General features: G+C 30.0%; 1 protein-coding gene across 1 annotated transcript; it reads left to right on the forward strand.

The window, feature by feature from the left end:
• Positions 1–14,781: 14,781 nt before the first annotated feature.
• On the forward strand, positions 14,782–15,180 carry LOC112684958 (vigilin-like). The gene is made up of 2 exons (XM_025556702.1): positions 14,782–14,879; positions 14,949–15,180. Exons 1-2 carry the CDS (start codon positions 14,784–14,786, stop codon positions 15,177–15,179), a joined length of 327 nt encoding a protein of 108 aa, XP_025412487.1. The 5' UTR covers positions 14,782–14,783; the 3' UTR covers position 15,180.
• The last annotated feature ends 214 nt before the right edge of the window (positions 15,181–15,394 follow it).

The following is a 15,394-nucleotide window of genomic DNA, read 5'->3' on the forward strand; positions in this document are numbered from 1 at the left end:
TATAAATATAAACAAACTAATGATATAATAGTCAATATTGTGTTCATTGTCTGTGATTATTTCCGCGTGCTAAAAATGGTCTGTTATAGAATTATTTGTCACTTGATCGTATTAATTTTAGTACGTAATCAAATTTTTGCAAAACGTTGTTTACAAATAAACTACACAATCAGCTGTTATTTTTAAATTAATTATTTTTAATTATTTTATAAAACACTAATATGAATAGGATCAATGGTTTTTGTACATGTTCAATACTTGTCGTTGATAGTTATTGGTATTATTAGTATCATTACGATGTAAATCGTCGTCTGTAGAAAATTATTTTCATTTATTGTAGGCTCGAAAAAATGAATAAGACGATAATTAGCATTAAAATGTGTTTTTAAAACGAAGTGAACTCAAACCGAAGTTTGTAGTGTACAATGCGCTGGAAAATGACAAAAAATGTGCACAAGCACACAAGACAAATAGTAGAACATAAACTATACCGGAATGGCTGGGGAGCTTAGAACTCAAATGGATTAACTGTAGTTGATAAGAGCGCAGTAACATTTGGAATTATGTTTACATACTTTGTTACTAAAATAGTAATCTTTTGACGTTATCCGTCTCGGAACCGAGCTTGACGTGATGTAACATAAAGTTTATGCTGGAAAACAAAACATTTCACTGTCAGTGCGGAGAGTATGAACCCCGTCTGGGATGCATATTATCAAAGCTTACATGGTCTCGGCACTGGGTATATAACATTTTGGTGATAAATCGTTATGGCGACATGTTTTTATAATTTAGGATTTTATCTTGAAATAATCAACACTCGTGTGTAAACAAACCGAACGCCTATCTTTACGTTGGCATCGCTAAAATCGTCTAGTACTGTCTGCGCTAACTTTATTCGAAACATACATGAGATCATTGTATAAAAAATGTCTCCATCTTTACCATATTTATCTTAAGACTCAATTAAGTTCAAATATATAATAATAATCTTGTAATAATCAATAATATTCAACGGTTCAAGATTTATTTTAATACAATAACACGATCATTCGTCAAATCACCGGATCGGTAAATTGAGGAAATGGTTTATCGACGAACTGTCCCATTCCTCTTGACGTTAAATATGAAATAACACTATTCCATTGGCCCATTTTACCGTTCTTTACTACCACCGATATTTTGATGACAAAATTATCTAACTATACTTGAAGTAAAATTTAAAATAAAATATTTAGTTAACTTTATGAAGATGTGTTGTAAAAGTGATTAAAATTAAATAATACACTTTGGTTTGATGACTTAAATGTTTTATTAGTTGACATTTAACCGTAGGAACATCTCGAATTAACAACAGAAATAAAGTAAATAATTTTCTATAAACAACTACATCGACCCAAATGTATGTCGATAAAAACATTGATATTGATTTTTTGCTTTGCACAAATTGTCTTCTTGCTTTAAATGATTTATCAGTGTTGTTATTTTATTTCTGTTGTTAGGTTTAAGATGTACGATTGAATGTCAACTTATAAAATGTTTTTAAGTCATTAGTTCAGCTAAAGTTTATTGTTTAATTTTATCACTTTTACGTGACATTTTAAGCGGTTTAACGAAATAGTTTTTTTAAACGATTTTAAATGTTGTTTTTAAAGTATAATCTAATGGTAATTATTTTGTTGTCGAAATATCGGCGGCGGTAAAATGTTTCATTTTGAAAGGGGTTAACGGAATTCAGTTATCTTATGTGCAGTGCCGAGACCACGTACGCTTCGTTAACATGCGTCCGGGCTACGGAGATGAGATCAGCACATGCTGTTGAAACAGTGCCCCCTCCCCCATGAATGGCATGAGTTGACCGTGACCCGGGAAGCTTGACAACCTGTGGCCATCGGTGGCGATGAGGGTTTTATTGAAGTGACTGCTTGACAGGATTACCGGCGTTACCTTTTGCGAGGCCCTGGGAAAAACTTATTTTACCCATAACTAGACTTAGGGACTTCTAGCGTTTGCATATTTTTTTTAATCATTATTAAATATAGCAGAGGGCAAAATAAATTCGTTTTTTGGTGCCATGATATCAGATCTAAAATTTGAATGTGCATATTTTTGCATATTTGATAGATTTTGCAGGAGATTGCATATTTTAAAAAGTTTTTGCTTATTTTGCATATTTTGACAAATTTTTCAAATTTAAAATTAAAAATTATAGATACATATTTCAACCTATCAAAAAAAAATGGATTTAGAGGACTTAATACTTCCAGTAATATGTTATCTGCAAACTACCTCTCATATCTCGTTATAATTTTCGTGTAAGTATAAATAATACTATAAACCTGTATCGACCGTATAACCCGCTAGATATCGACCAGATGTCAATAAAGATAATAATTGATAAAGAATAATAGATTATTTGTTTAGTGTCCAGTACAGTTGATTATTATCCAGGGCCGTAGCTTGGGGGTGGCGAGAGGTGCCAACACCCTGGGCGCAATTCCTGGGAGAATGCAAAAATGGACATCTTGCGTTTGATGTTAAAAATTACAATGGTCAATGTCGTATATTTTGTTTACAAAATCTTTAACATCCTTCATATTATAATCAAAGCAATCATCGAAAAAAATATCTAATAAGTGTAATATTTTCAAATCGAAAATACGTAAGAGCGCATTTTGAAGTTTCGCCCTGGGCACAATGTTTGGTTGTTACGGCATTGTTATTATTCGTCGTTGTTTTTGCGTCTCGCAACCACACAACGTCGAATCATATGTAAAACGTCGTACACGTATATTTTATAACATTGTGTAATGTCGAAAGTAAAAAAGTCTACGAGTATCCAACTACAAAGTTTTGTTTCGGAGTTTCGGAGTTTAAAGATACATTTACATCCGATGAACACGTTTTATTTTGTGTACTAAGTGATCATTTTTTTTTTTTTTTTTTTTTTTTAATGCATATAAATGCATATTATAATGATTTTAGAAGCATATTTGTGTATTTTTTTAGAGCTATAAGTCCCTAAGCCTACCCAAAACAATAGTCATCTGTAGGCCGCAGTTAAAGGCGATAACATGTTATCATACTCGAGGACAGCCGTACGCGATGTGGGGTTACTATGTAGGCAGTATAATATGTTTATCTACAGATTATGGGTGAACCACCTGCCCGCGAAGATTTTCATGGAATACGAACTTCACACCATCGTTTAAATATTGAAACGAGAGATCGACCTTAGTTGGTGAGACTGTCATCGTTGAATTAAATATTAATGTTGTGATCTAACAAAGAGTCCAACGTGAACGCAACGAAAAAACATATCAATCATATAAGAATAGATTATATTTTTCATCGTAGTACGTGATAAACGCGGGCGACGCGAGTGAATTAATTCGCCGTACGATTTGAAAATCAAATCGTTAATTTTTTGGTCGCGCGTTTAATAGATTAAACGTGAATATATCATAACTGTAGTACTCTTATAATGTAATCTATAATATAACTTTTTATTTCTTTGCGGTTATTTTTACAATTTATTTAAGTAAGCAGGTTAGTTACGAAAATATTTCGCGGGAAAGTTTCGTAAGTTGATTTTTCCATCGTAAACTAACCGAAACGAACTAATCGTCGTAACAATTAGTTGAAGTAGACGGTAGTAACAATCGTTCACCGAAGTGGCCCGCCGAAGAAAAAATGTCTGGCATCACTGGGGGTCATTACACGCCGTTGCGTTTCGCGCATTTAACATAAATACACGAGTAATACGTGAACGTTACGGACGAGCTTTTGGCCGTGAACCGCAGACGTCGGACGCGTTTCCAAACGAACCGTCTCGAAACGCCTATCGTTTTGTACGACGCACGACCAAGCAACTCATATTACCAAAACGTTATTATAGCTTAGCGTTGCACAAGTGAACCGTGCTGGAACGTACGCGCTTATCCGTACCGGTATAGGTATTATTTTGGGACGATTTATCATCGAAGAACACGACGGGACGGGGGCCAGTAGAAAACCGGGCTTAATGTTACATTCAACGTCATAGCCTGTAAGATTACACCATCGAAACGTGATAAGTCTACCGATTGGTGGTCGCGCAGACCGAACACGGGATACATTTTGTACGCGTTAAATTTTACGCTCCGGCGGGTTAGGTAATAAAAAAGGGTGCAGATGAGCTGCGCGCCGTGCGACTCGTTCACATTTCCGCTTCTCGCCGAAAGTCAATTACCTAGTAATAATACAGCGTACTGATTGTTAGCCGGGTGACAACGCGTATAGTGTCGTGCACGCGTGTGCCGGGACCGGATGCCAGGTGGTGTACGCCAATGTGCACCACTGTTCAAACATTAAAGCCCTTTGGATTTTAGAACTTGATGACGCGCCCCGGTCGCGTTGCGGTATCCAAAAGAAACGCTTTCGACGCGCGCGGTTCTCGAGTGGGACAATGAACTACACGATTACTGTGCCTACGCTAATCCGTTTTCGGCGAGAGAGCTCTTAAACTTTGCCCGGCATCTTCGGAAAATATTATGAGTCCGTGTTTACCTAACAGCGTACACCGTATACGAAACGCGCACCATACGTAAAACTGTGTTCTGGAATAATATTATTTCGTAAAACGCATGCATTAACATCGGTTAATGGGCATACGTTGGATTCCTGAGATCACGCAGACGTGTGTGTTATCATTAAACCTTAGTGGTGGCATCCATTCTTCGATCACAAAATCTTAATTTTGATCGAATAAATCATACACACACACACACACACACACATACACACATTTACGTACACGAATGTTTTACAGTGTTTGGTATATAAATATAAATATATATAGGGCCGTAGCTAGGTTATATATACGCCTTGTTATACACGCAATTCCTGGGTGGGCGCAAAAATTAAAAGTTTGCATTTTACGTTAAAAATTACAATGTCAATATTGAATATTTCGTTTACAAAAACTTCAACGTATTTTATATATTATTAACTGAAAACATTTTTCAAAATAATATCTAACGATTAATTATGTTTTTGAATTAAAAATACATAATAGCGCATTTTTAAGTTTAGCTCCCGGCCCAATATTCGGCTGCTATAGCATTTTAAAGACATATAAAGCAGTCACAAGGTTGCTGTTGAAACGGAATTACCTACGATAATAAAAACGTTGCGACAGTTGTACTCTCCGATATGGTGAACGTATGACAGAAAGAAAGCAATAATACATTTTTAAGACCGAGAAGCAGCCAATAGCGTTTTATTTGATCCGGGTCCAATAGTATAAACCTGATATGAACATCTAATAAAATTTAACTAAAAGGGAATGTGTCGTAAATAGTACGTTAATCTTAACTCGAATTTTGAGTTCCGACTTACGCGTATTGAATGCTCATACACTCAGTGGCGACTCGTAGACCGAACGAGGTGTGAGGCAGATATTTTCAAGATGTATATAAAATCTCACTTGTGAGAATTATACCAAGATTCCTTAAAAGAACGAGAACATACCTTTGCATTTGAATATATAATATTTAAATTACTTCTATTAAATTACAGGTCGACCGTCGCTTAATATTTCACGTTTGTTATTTTGACTACGGCGGAAAAATTATGTTTGTAGTAACTTCATAATAATCTCATTGTACGGAAACATAATTGTTATAATAGTTTGTTGTTATTAAATATTAATATTAATAAATTATTTTATACATATTCACCACTACTTTATTTAGTACAAATGTTTAGTGTAAAGTTGAAAATGTTCATTGTTTTACAAGAATTCATATCTTTAATTAGTGATAAAAGTATTACGGGTAAGTGTACACTACACGACATTACGACTATCTTTCCGATCCTATTCTTATGATTGGGTATTACATTGCTTGGATATAAATGACTAATGGATATTGTTAACATTACTTGGTGGCAAAAATCATTCTGATCATATAATTTTCGACTTCTCCCACTTTATATATTTTATAATCATACCGCAAATCAGCAGCAAAATATATTTAACCTTTCTGAACTCTTCGGCACTCTCCGGTTTTATTTACTATTCCATCAAAGATAAGAAAAAATTTAAATCTTAATTTATCCTATCTGTGGTTCTAATTTCTATAATTTCATGAAAACACGAACATTTTCTGTCTTGGTATTTGATAAATAGTATTGGATGTATAATATATATATTAACAAAAACTATTCTATTTCAAATTTAAATAATACTGAATATTGTATATATAATATTCTTAAAGGCGATAGGAAATAACTACATATATAGTAGTGCTGAGCACCAAATCCGGAAATGTTACAATCCGTTTAATCCGGATTATCAAATAAAATATATAAAAATTAAATTGAAAATTTACTGTATATGAATAACACTAATATAAACATTTGGTGAAAATTTCAAGTATTTAATCTTGTTATTTTCATATTATTATCGAGTGTATTGTTATTGTTCAGGAGTGCTATAAATAAATATTATGTTGCGTTCCATGTGTTATCAGATATCAATTATACTTTTATTAATATTTAATAACAGGCATGAGGTAATGTTGTTTATTTTCAGTATTTACTGTTCTGTAGTCTGTAGTTTGTTGTAGTCTGTAGTCTGTACTTGATAGTCGATAGTTACTAGTTACTACTTACAAGTTATAGCTCAGTAATTTGTTATTATGTTAGTACATACTACTTAGTACAGCCAAATGGTTAATATTTCTTTCACATAATGCTAAATTATAATTTATACTTAATAGACTGTTCTATTAAATATTAAATGTATTATGTATAATGTATAACAATATTATGTGCTCATTAGCTTGAATTTCTATAGTTCTTTAAATATACTAAGATTTATGTAGAACTCGGGTGTATTTGTTTTTAGGCGTCTTATAACATTGAGTCGATTGTCAAAAGATCTGAGATCGTAATTCATATTATTTAGGTTGATAATAATGAAAAAATAGCTGATTATCTCAAAAATAATGAAGCCGTTTATGTGTATGATAATTGTACATTGCACGGGTACTGCATGTGTTATCTTTTGCGATTAAATCAAACTTCGTCCTATGCAGCTAAGTGTAAGGAGCTTACCCCCCTATCCAGAGTCACCATTTGAGGGAAGCAGGGACTGCATCCGTAACCACTTTTCAAAATGCACCCATAATCAGTCCAAGATGTTAATCGATAGTTTTGACTCTGATGTTAGCTTATAAGACCTTACCTTATAAACTTATAGTTTATACATATGATATTAAATTGGTTTTCTAAAGTAATTGATCGCAACCAAATTATATTTCATTAGAAGTTACAAATTTTTAAGTTAGCAATTCCATGATTTGTTATGAACAAATTATGTAATTTGTCAATGTATTTACAGACTTTAGTTTTTCTTTTCTTTTTATTCCTATTTTTCATTAGGTTATTTTATGGCTATTAATGGAGATCATATATTTTATGAATATTTTAAAAAGTAACAGTGGACATAATATAAGTGTTGAAATTGAGATTATAAGTTTTTTTGATTTTTTTTTTTTTATACGTTTTAATATCGAGACGTTAAATTCGGGGCGTTATAAAAAGTTGTTAGGTGTGTTGTTCACGAATCGGAAATGTGGCGAGGAATTGTCCCGGACGAATTGTAGAGAAATCACTCTGTATTGTTGGTGGACGACTTCTCGGTTGAATAATAAAAATGTACACAATAATAAGACTTACGTCGCGTTTAGAATTACAATACATACGGAAAACTTCTGGTAAACGACAGAGCTATTCGACCGTGATGGCAACGAAATTGAAAAAGACGTTTGTCGTTGAGTCGTTGTGATTTTTTATGGTTGCTGGGGTCGATCGGAGCGGTAGGGTACAGCGAAATGATTTGTTCGGACGTCGCTCCGACAGTATAATACTCGTATACAGTCCACATATGATATGGTCGTTACTACATGTGGCCGCGGTATTCTCGGCATTTTGATCGGTGCTCATTGACGCGAGTAATTTATTTCGGGGGTTTTGAACTGTGAGCAGAGAAATACGGTATCTCGGCCATGAATTCGTTTATTATTAATATCTATGTATCGTTATGTCACAAAAAAACTCGTACATGTTCACGTGAACCTAGTGAACTTCAATTTGTCACGTTACAACCTGTATGTTAATTAGAAAACTGAATTTTTAATGTAGAATTCGTAACGTAACACTACGTTCGGTTTGTTATACTTTATAATACGAGTTATTATGATATATATGGTAGTAGTGCTCTTGATTTGATGTAGGTAATATTCGAGTACCCGTTTATCCGGGTAATACCCGATTTTGTGGGTTGTTAAACATTACGGGTAGTGGGTACCCATTACCCAAAATGTTTGGGCACCCGATGGTTTTTGATATACGTAAACGGTTTAGTCTCAACTGCTAAGAGGTAATTAGCAGTAATGTAATGTATATTCGAATTCGAATAGTTTTATTGTAAATAATTCGAATATTCGATCATTCCAATATCAGGATTCGATGCTACAATACCTAATTTGTTTTATCCGTTTTTCCATGACGAACCTTTTATGCTATTATGCTATTTATTATTAATAAGTAGAGCTCGGATGATAATAACCAACATTTTATAAAAATATGCATTTAGAAATGTCAAATATGCAATATATAATATTATATGCCATAAAATGTATTAAATCTGGTATTAAATTTTTCAACAAATATATGCAAAAAAAAAAAAAAATAGTTAATATTTATTCAAAAAATGTATATAATCTTTTGAATGTGTATTCAAAATTACTAAATAATGAAATATTAAGAAAATATTTAATAAAATTGAAATTACAAATAAATGCTAATGAATATGAAAAAAAAAAAATATAAATTAGTTTTCGATCTATAATAGTTAAATTGTACATAGGCTAATAGGCACTTTAAGTATCAGGATTACACTGTACAACAATAATTTTGCTGATATTTTCAAACCTTTGACGATCCGACAGTTAGTTTTTGTAGACTAAAAATGACATGTACATCGATGGTAATGATAATTTACAATAATATGCACAATATTTAATCTTATACATATAATTTATAAAATATATGCTAATTAATCTAGGAATAATCGATATATACATTTATATGCTCAAAAATGTCAAATATGCAAAAATGTGCAAAATAAGTTTGCATATTTGCAATCGTGATTCCATAAATCGAATTTATATCGAAATAATTAATTAATTTATATCATATTAGGGTATGGTTCTGGCTGTACGAAAAAAATATGCCAAGTCCTAAACAATCGAGCTCTAGTTATCATCATTGATTTTATAATGAGTGTCGCGGGCGTTGTATCAATCAGTTATTGAGCTCTGATGACTGCACTTGGACGAGAAGCTTTTGCCAAATGTCCATTTAAAGAGGCAAAATCATTGCCACAAACTAGGTGTTTGGATTTTGAGTTAAATGTGTTTTGGTTGCGTTTAGCTTCTAATTTTGGTTGGGCCAAGGCTTTGTTTTGTGGATCGCTTATGGACTTTATGCCCGTTGATATAAATATGGCGGTGACCTGACAAGCGAAGATATTACCCTTGCAGGACGCTCATATAGAGGCTATCACTATGGTTTTTTTGCACGACTTCTACCAAAAAGAGAAATCACAATTATAAGAAAAAATGAAAATTTCGTTATCTGAGTACATTAAGGAGGAGATAAATTAACGAATTTCCCAACAGTTTTTTTTTTAATAAGTACGAAAACCCATCGAAGAATTATAAAAAAATAAGCGACAATATTTATGAAATACAGTGTTTCGATAACATTACATTTTTTTTTTTATCGTAATCCAAAAAATAATAATTACCGGTATAATTTTCCAAAGATAAAGCCTTTTTTTTAAGATATAAATATATGTTATGTTTCAACATTTCAAGCATTCGTAATTATTTCGTCAAAGATAAAATATGGTAAAATTATGGTAAATTTTGGAAAAATATTTTTAAAAACGTAATAAAAAGTTTTTTTTACATATCTTCCAACTAATAAATAGGAGTAAAACAATTGAGCGTGATTTATTATTAAATGTGGACTAAACTCAACAAAAATAAGAAGAATTCGCTACATTTTTCTATTTGAAAAAGCTTAAAAAAATGTTATAATTAAAAGTTGAAATTTAGATACAAGATTTTTCATAACATTTTTTAACGCAGTAAAACAAAAACAAATATAACGGAAAGCCACTAAATAGTTTTATAAACTTAAGAAAATTATATATTGATGGAATTGGACATTTTAATAAGTATCAATTATACTTGTACGATATTAGTCATTATGCTGTTATTTTATAAAATATATTATTTGTAGCGACTTAAAACCAAAACTGAGTGCTTATGATAGCATTTTTATGGTATTTATTAGTTTCTTAATATTTAAATACATTTTTGATTTTTATATGGACATTTTATTTTTTCAATCGATTATCGTTTGATAATACAGACTTAAAAAAAATTGCATTATTAGTCGTTATTAATCGATATTAAATAATATATTGTATATTTGTAACTATTGGTGATTTAGTTTGTTAGTTGTTTATAGCTATAGAAGAATATTTAGTTGATTTATATGACGTATCAAATCACTTTCTGAAGTATAATACTGATTGAACATTGATATCAAATTCGAGTAAATTAAATTTTTCTATTCATTCGCATTTTGATTTTAGAGTTTGAAGATTTTGTTTCAGGAAAGTAATTCAGTATCTGTTCAGAACAACAATTACAATGATAGAGATTGTGTCAATGGTGTCTGTACCTAGTTCAGGAGATACTAAGGATAATGGCAACAGCTATGATATCGTATTTCCAGCTTTGCCAGTTTCGAGGACATCGAACACAATTGGGACTGTACCGTTTAAAAAAGAGAGTAGTATTAAATCTTCAACGGTGACCGAAGTAATTTATCATGCCATTTTAATAGTAATTAATAAGTATTAGAACGATCAGTTTGATATTGACTTGTAACACGATCGCATGTTAGTGCGATTATAATTTGTTCGTTCCGTTACCGCGATTTTAGTTGAGTTACTTTATTAGTTTATTTAAGTTAAATTAGTTAGTTCACGGTATTATATTTATGTGACTTTACTTTCAAGATGGACCACATACCCTCTCCACTTTCTACCAATCCAAACGGTCGTTGTTATCATAGCCTAATTCTCCTATCAATACGGGGAAAAACACTAAACCATTAGTTTCACCTAATGGTTTCGCTGTTTTTTCGAGCGAAGTGGGCAAAGAAATCAAACCCGACACCTCTTGTGACGTTCATAATATAACTAGAGAATCTATTGTTTACCATCAATATAAAAACATCAGGTTACTATATATATATATATATATATATATCAGATGATCTATTAGAATTAGATTCCCGCAAATGAATTTCAAAATGGGCATACGCTTCCGCTGTTCTTTGTTGAAATTAATCCAAATACAAATGATAAAATAATTCTTAATGAATCATCAATGTTGCTCACAAAAATTTAAGTTGAATCATCCAATAAGACTTATAGTGATTCACCTCAGTGTCTAAAATGATATAGCTACGGTCACAATGTTAACTGTTACCATCACCATATTGGAAATAATGGTGACCCTTAATCCTTCACGCTGTGTTAAATGTGGGGGAAATTACTCCTCAAACTGTTACATCAAAAAGAAAGGCAGTTCAAACAAGTGTGACTTTTGCGCGGATGATCATACTTCCAACTATAAAGGTTGTCCTAAACATAAATTACTTCTTAAACGTCGCAAAACAACCCACTTGTTATCATCAAAACAAAAATATTGCACTCACGTCTCCTTTTATCAAACCTCTTTCTAAAGCTTTTTGCGCCTCCATCACTGGTTCTAATAATATCCTAATACTTAATAGTCCTATGGATGATATACATTTTTCCAATTTATCTCAGGTCTTCTGGCATTAATAAATCTATTATTTTCCTTCTTTTATTACAGCTCTTCTACGCAATCACCTTACTCCTAAGCCCATATTCTTTTTTTACCTTATACATTTAAATGATCGCGTCTTTAACCACTTGATATGTTATCCGTTATTTGTAAATTTTAATTAATCAATCAAAATTAACTCTTATTTTATGATTAGGTATCTCAAATTATTATATTTTACTAATATTATTTTATGATAATGATTATTGTATATTAATGTTAAAATGCATACTTAGTTATCTTACTCACATGATTTAACTGTTGAACTATAATAACTTTGTGTTAAAAGTTAAATAAAAAATAAATAATAACATATAAATTATAGAATGATAATTTATATATTAAAGAACATTATTATTATGATTTTAAATAACATTTTTTTGTATGAATAGTAATATTTAGAAAGTTTTTGTTGATTTATATCTAGAATATAAATAAAATAGTATCTTAATTTTCATTTTGTAAAATTTGTAGATAATTACAATACCTGCCCAAGACAGAAATTGGGACAGGAATAGTCAATTAGAGCAAGAAAAATCTAAGAAAGTATATATAAAAATTGGGAAAGAGTATAATGTAGGAATTGAGATTTGTATTTCAAAAACCATGGATCTGACATTACTAATCAGTGGCAATAGAGTTAATGTTGAACGAGCAAAACAAAAGATAATCACAATCGACCAAACTCAAGTAAATAAGTTTTAATTAAGTTGGAATTAATAAGATAAACTGATAAAAATAATAATTATTATATATATATATATATATATATATTATATTGTTGTGTACAAATTAAGAATAATTTATTATTATTATTATTTAATATTATAATATATAAATGTGCAAAATAATGTAAAATGTTTGATGAATCATTTATTATTTTATAGTTTTATTATGGATAAATAAATAAAAATATATTTTTTTTAGAAATTTTAACTAAAACATTAAAATTTCAGATTAAAACTACTACTACACCGTTTCCAAAAGAACATCGAAGTACGTTATTAGGCAAACAAGGACTTAATCTTAAGAGTCTTGAAAAACGTACAGGAGCACGTGTTCAAATACCGTGTATGAAAAATTCGGCTGACATAATTTATATAACTGGAACAAAGGATTCCACGAAAAAAGTAGTTCAAGTATGTATCAAAAATATGTTTTAATGAATCGGAATTTAAGTTAAACACATTAAAGTAAATTAATTTTCGAAAAGAATGGCTGGAATGAATAGGTTGAAGAAAAATTGACAAAATAGTGTCTATTTTTAAAGTGGTTAACTGTGACCGTACTAGTTTATTTCTTTATTAATTAAATTAAAATTAAATATTTTAATAAATATTTGAATATTTAACGATTTCTAAATTAAAATGTCGATAATTTTTTGTATACTTTTATAGTAAAAAATAAATTAATGAGGATTTTAATATTGAATTTTGATATAACTATACAAATTCAATGAACTTTTAATTTTAATATTATAGGTTTAAAAGTTTTTAAAAGATTTCTGATGTTTTTTTTTTAGAAAAAAGTATTATGTATTAACGAAATCTAGTATTTTAACAAATTTCCATTAAATAGTTTCTTTCGTAATTTTGTAATAATTAAAATTTTTGTCAGGAATTGGAGGATATTATATTTAAGTTGAAAAGTAAAATTGAAAAGGAAATAATAATTGATCAACGTCACCACGGAGCGATAATTGGAGTTAAGGGTGAAAAAGTTCGAAAACTTCAGAAAATATTTAATGTTCAAATTATATTTCCCAGTCCAGGTAATTAATAATATTAATAGTATTAATATGTTTGTTTTTTTTGTGTTTTGACCGTTAATAAATAATATTTGGTTCGATATTTTAGTCGAGGCTAGAAATAATTTAGTTAAAATACGAGGTTTGAAAGATGATGTAAATAAAGCATTTAAATCATTAGCTGAATTGTCCGAAGTATTGGATGAAACCAACTATGTGTTGAAAATTCCTATTTTTAAACAATTTTACAAACTTAGTGCTGGAAAGAGAGCAGTATTTATTAAAAAGGTAATTATTATTTATTAACTTTTGTGATTCGACCTTTAGAAATATTGTTATTTATATAATTTAATATTCTAGATTAGAGAAGAGACTGATACGAGAATTTTTTTATCACGTGAAGGAGACAATAGTGATGTTATTAAAGTCATGGGAAATAAAAGAAAAGTTTTAATCGCTCATGATATGATTAAAGAAATACAAAATGAAACAGTTGGTTTTTTATAAAAATTATTTATATTTCAATTTTATTATGAATTTATCAATCATGTATTTTTAGGAAGACATAATGACAAAGGAAATGGTGTTAGGAAATGTTAAAGTTAGAAATGCCATTGTAAATCTTGGGAATAAATTCATTCAATCTATAAAAGAAGATTGTGGTAGTAATGTGACATTAAATATACCAAATCTTAAAGGAGATAATGTAAGAATATACTTATTTATTAAACTTATAAATTAAAATGACAATTTAACCAATTGTATAAGTTATTATATGCGTGGTATACGCTCAGACATCGATTCGAACCTGGCATCTGGCAGTTTCTCTCTTTGAGCAGGAGACGATTGTCTTAAGAGAAGAAACTGCTTTCCCTCTCCTAATACAATAAGTAAATTTTCAAGATAATTTCCCAAATGCTAAAATCTATAAAAAAAAATAGTAAACAGTTATTTTAAAGCTAAAATTTAATTTATAGACTATAGTTATCAAAGGACCTAAAGATGATGTTAAAAATGTTATTACACAAATTCAGACAATGGTTGATGAAGTTCATAAATATGTGTATGATTTAAAAGTAAATCCGAAGTTTCACAAATATTTAATTGGAATAAATGGAGTCAATGTTAAAAGGGTATGTTGTTAAAATAATTTAGTATAAGGGTACAATGTGTTAATTTATGATTTTATACTTGGATTCCAGATCAGATATTTAACGAATACAAGAATAATTTTCCCGCCTGAAACTGATTCCACTAATGAAAATATAACTATTGTTGGTAAAAAAGAGAATGTTAATAAAGCAAAAGCAAAATTTGAAGTTATGATAACCGATATTGATAATGTCATCAAAGAACATGTAAAAATCAATGAAAAATATCATGGCACTTTAGTGGTCAATCAAAAAGAATGTTTACACAAAAGCTTGCGTTAACTACAACCAATTGTTTGTTTTGATTTTTGGTAAAAATAAATAATAAAAACATTTTTTTTTTTTCAAAATCTCATCAACGTCTTTTATTGTTAGATTAGTCAAAATAATGAAACTAATAAATTGAAATATAATTATAATGAAATAAAATATATTAAATACGATAAATTTAATATAAAAATTACTATATTAACAAACTTATTATTAATTATTGATTA

This window comes from Sipha flava, unplaced genomic scaffold, assembly GCF_003268045.1.
Source record: "Sipha flava isolate LNK unplaced genomic scaffold, YSA_version1 259_pilon_pilon, whole genome shotgun sequence".
NCBI lineage: Eukaryota > Metazoa > Arthropoda > Insecta > Hemiptera > Aphididae > Sipha > Sipha flava.

What these genes read in the sequence shown, in the direction of transcription:
- LOC112684958 (XM_025556702.1), top strand. Translation starts at nt 14,784, where the DNA reads ATGGTTGATGAAGTTCATAAATATGTGTATGATTTAAAAGTAAATCCG. An exon ending in ATGGAGTCAATGTTAAAAGG is followed by an intron (nt 14,880 to 14,948) that starts GTATGTTGTTAA and finishes CTTGGATTCCAG; the next exon opens with ATCAGATATTTAACGAATAC.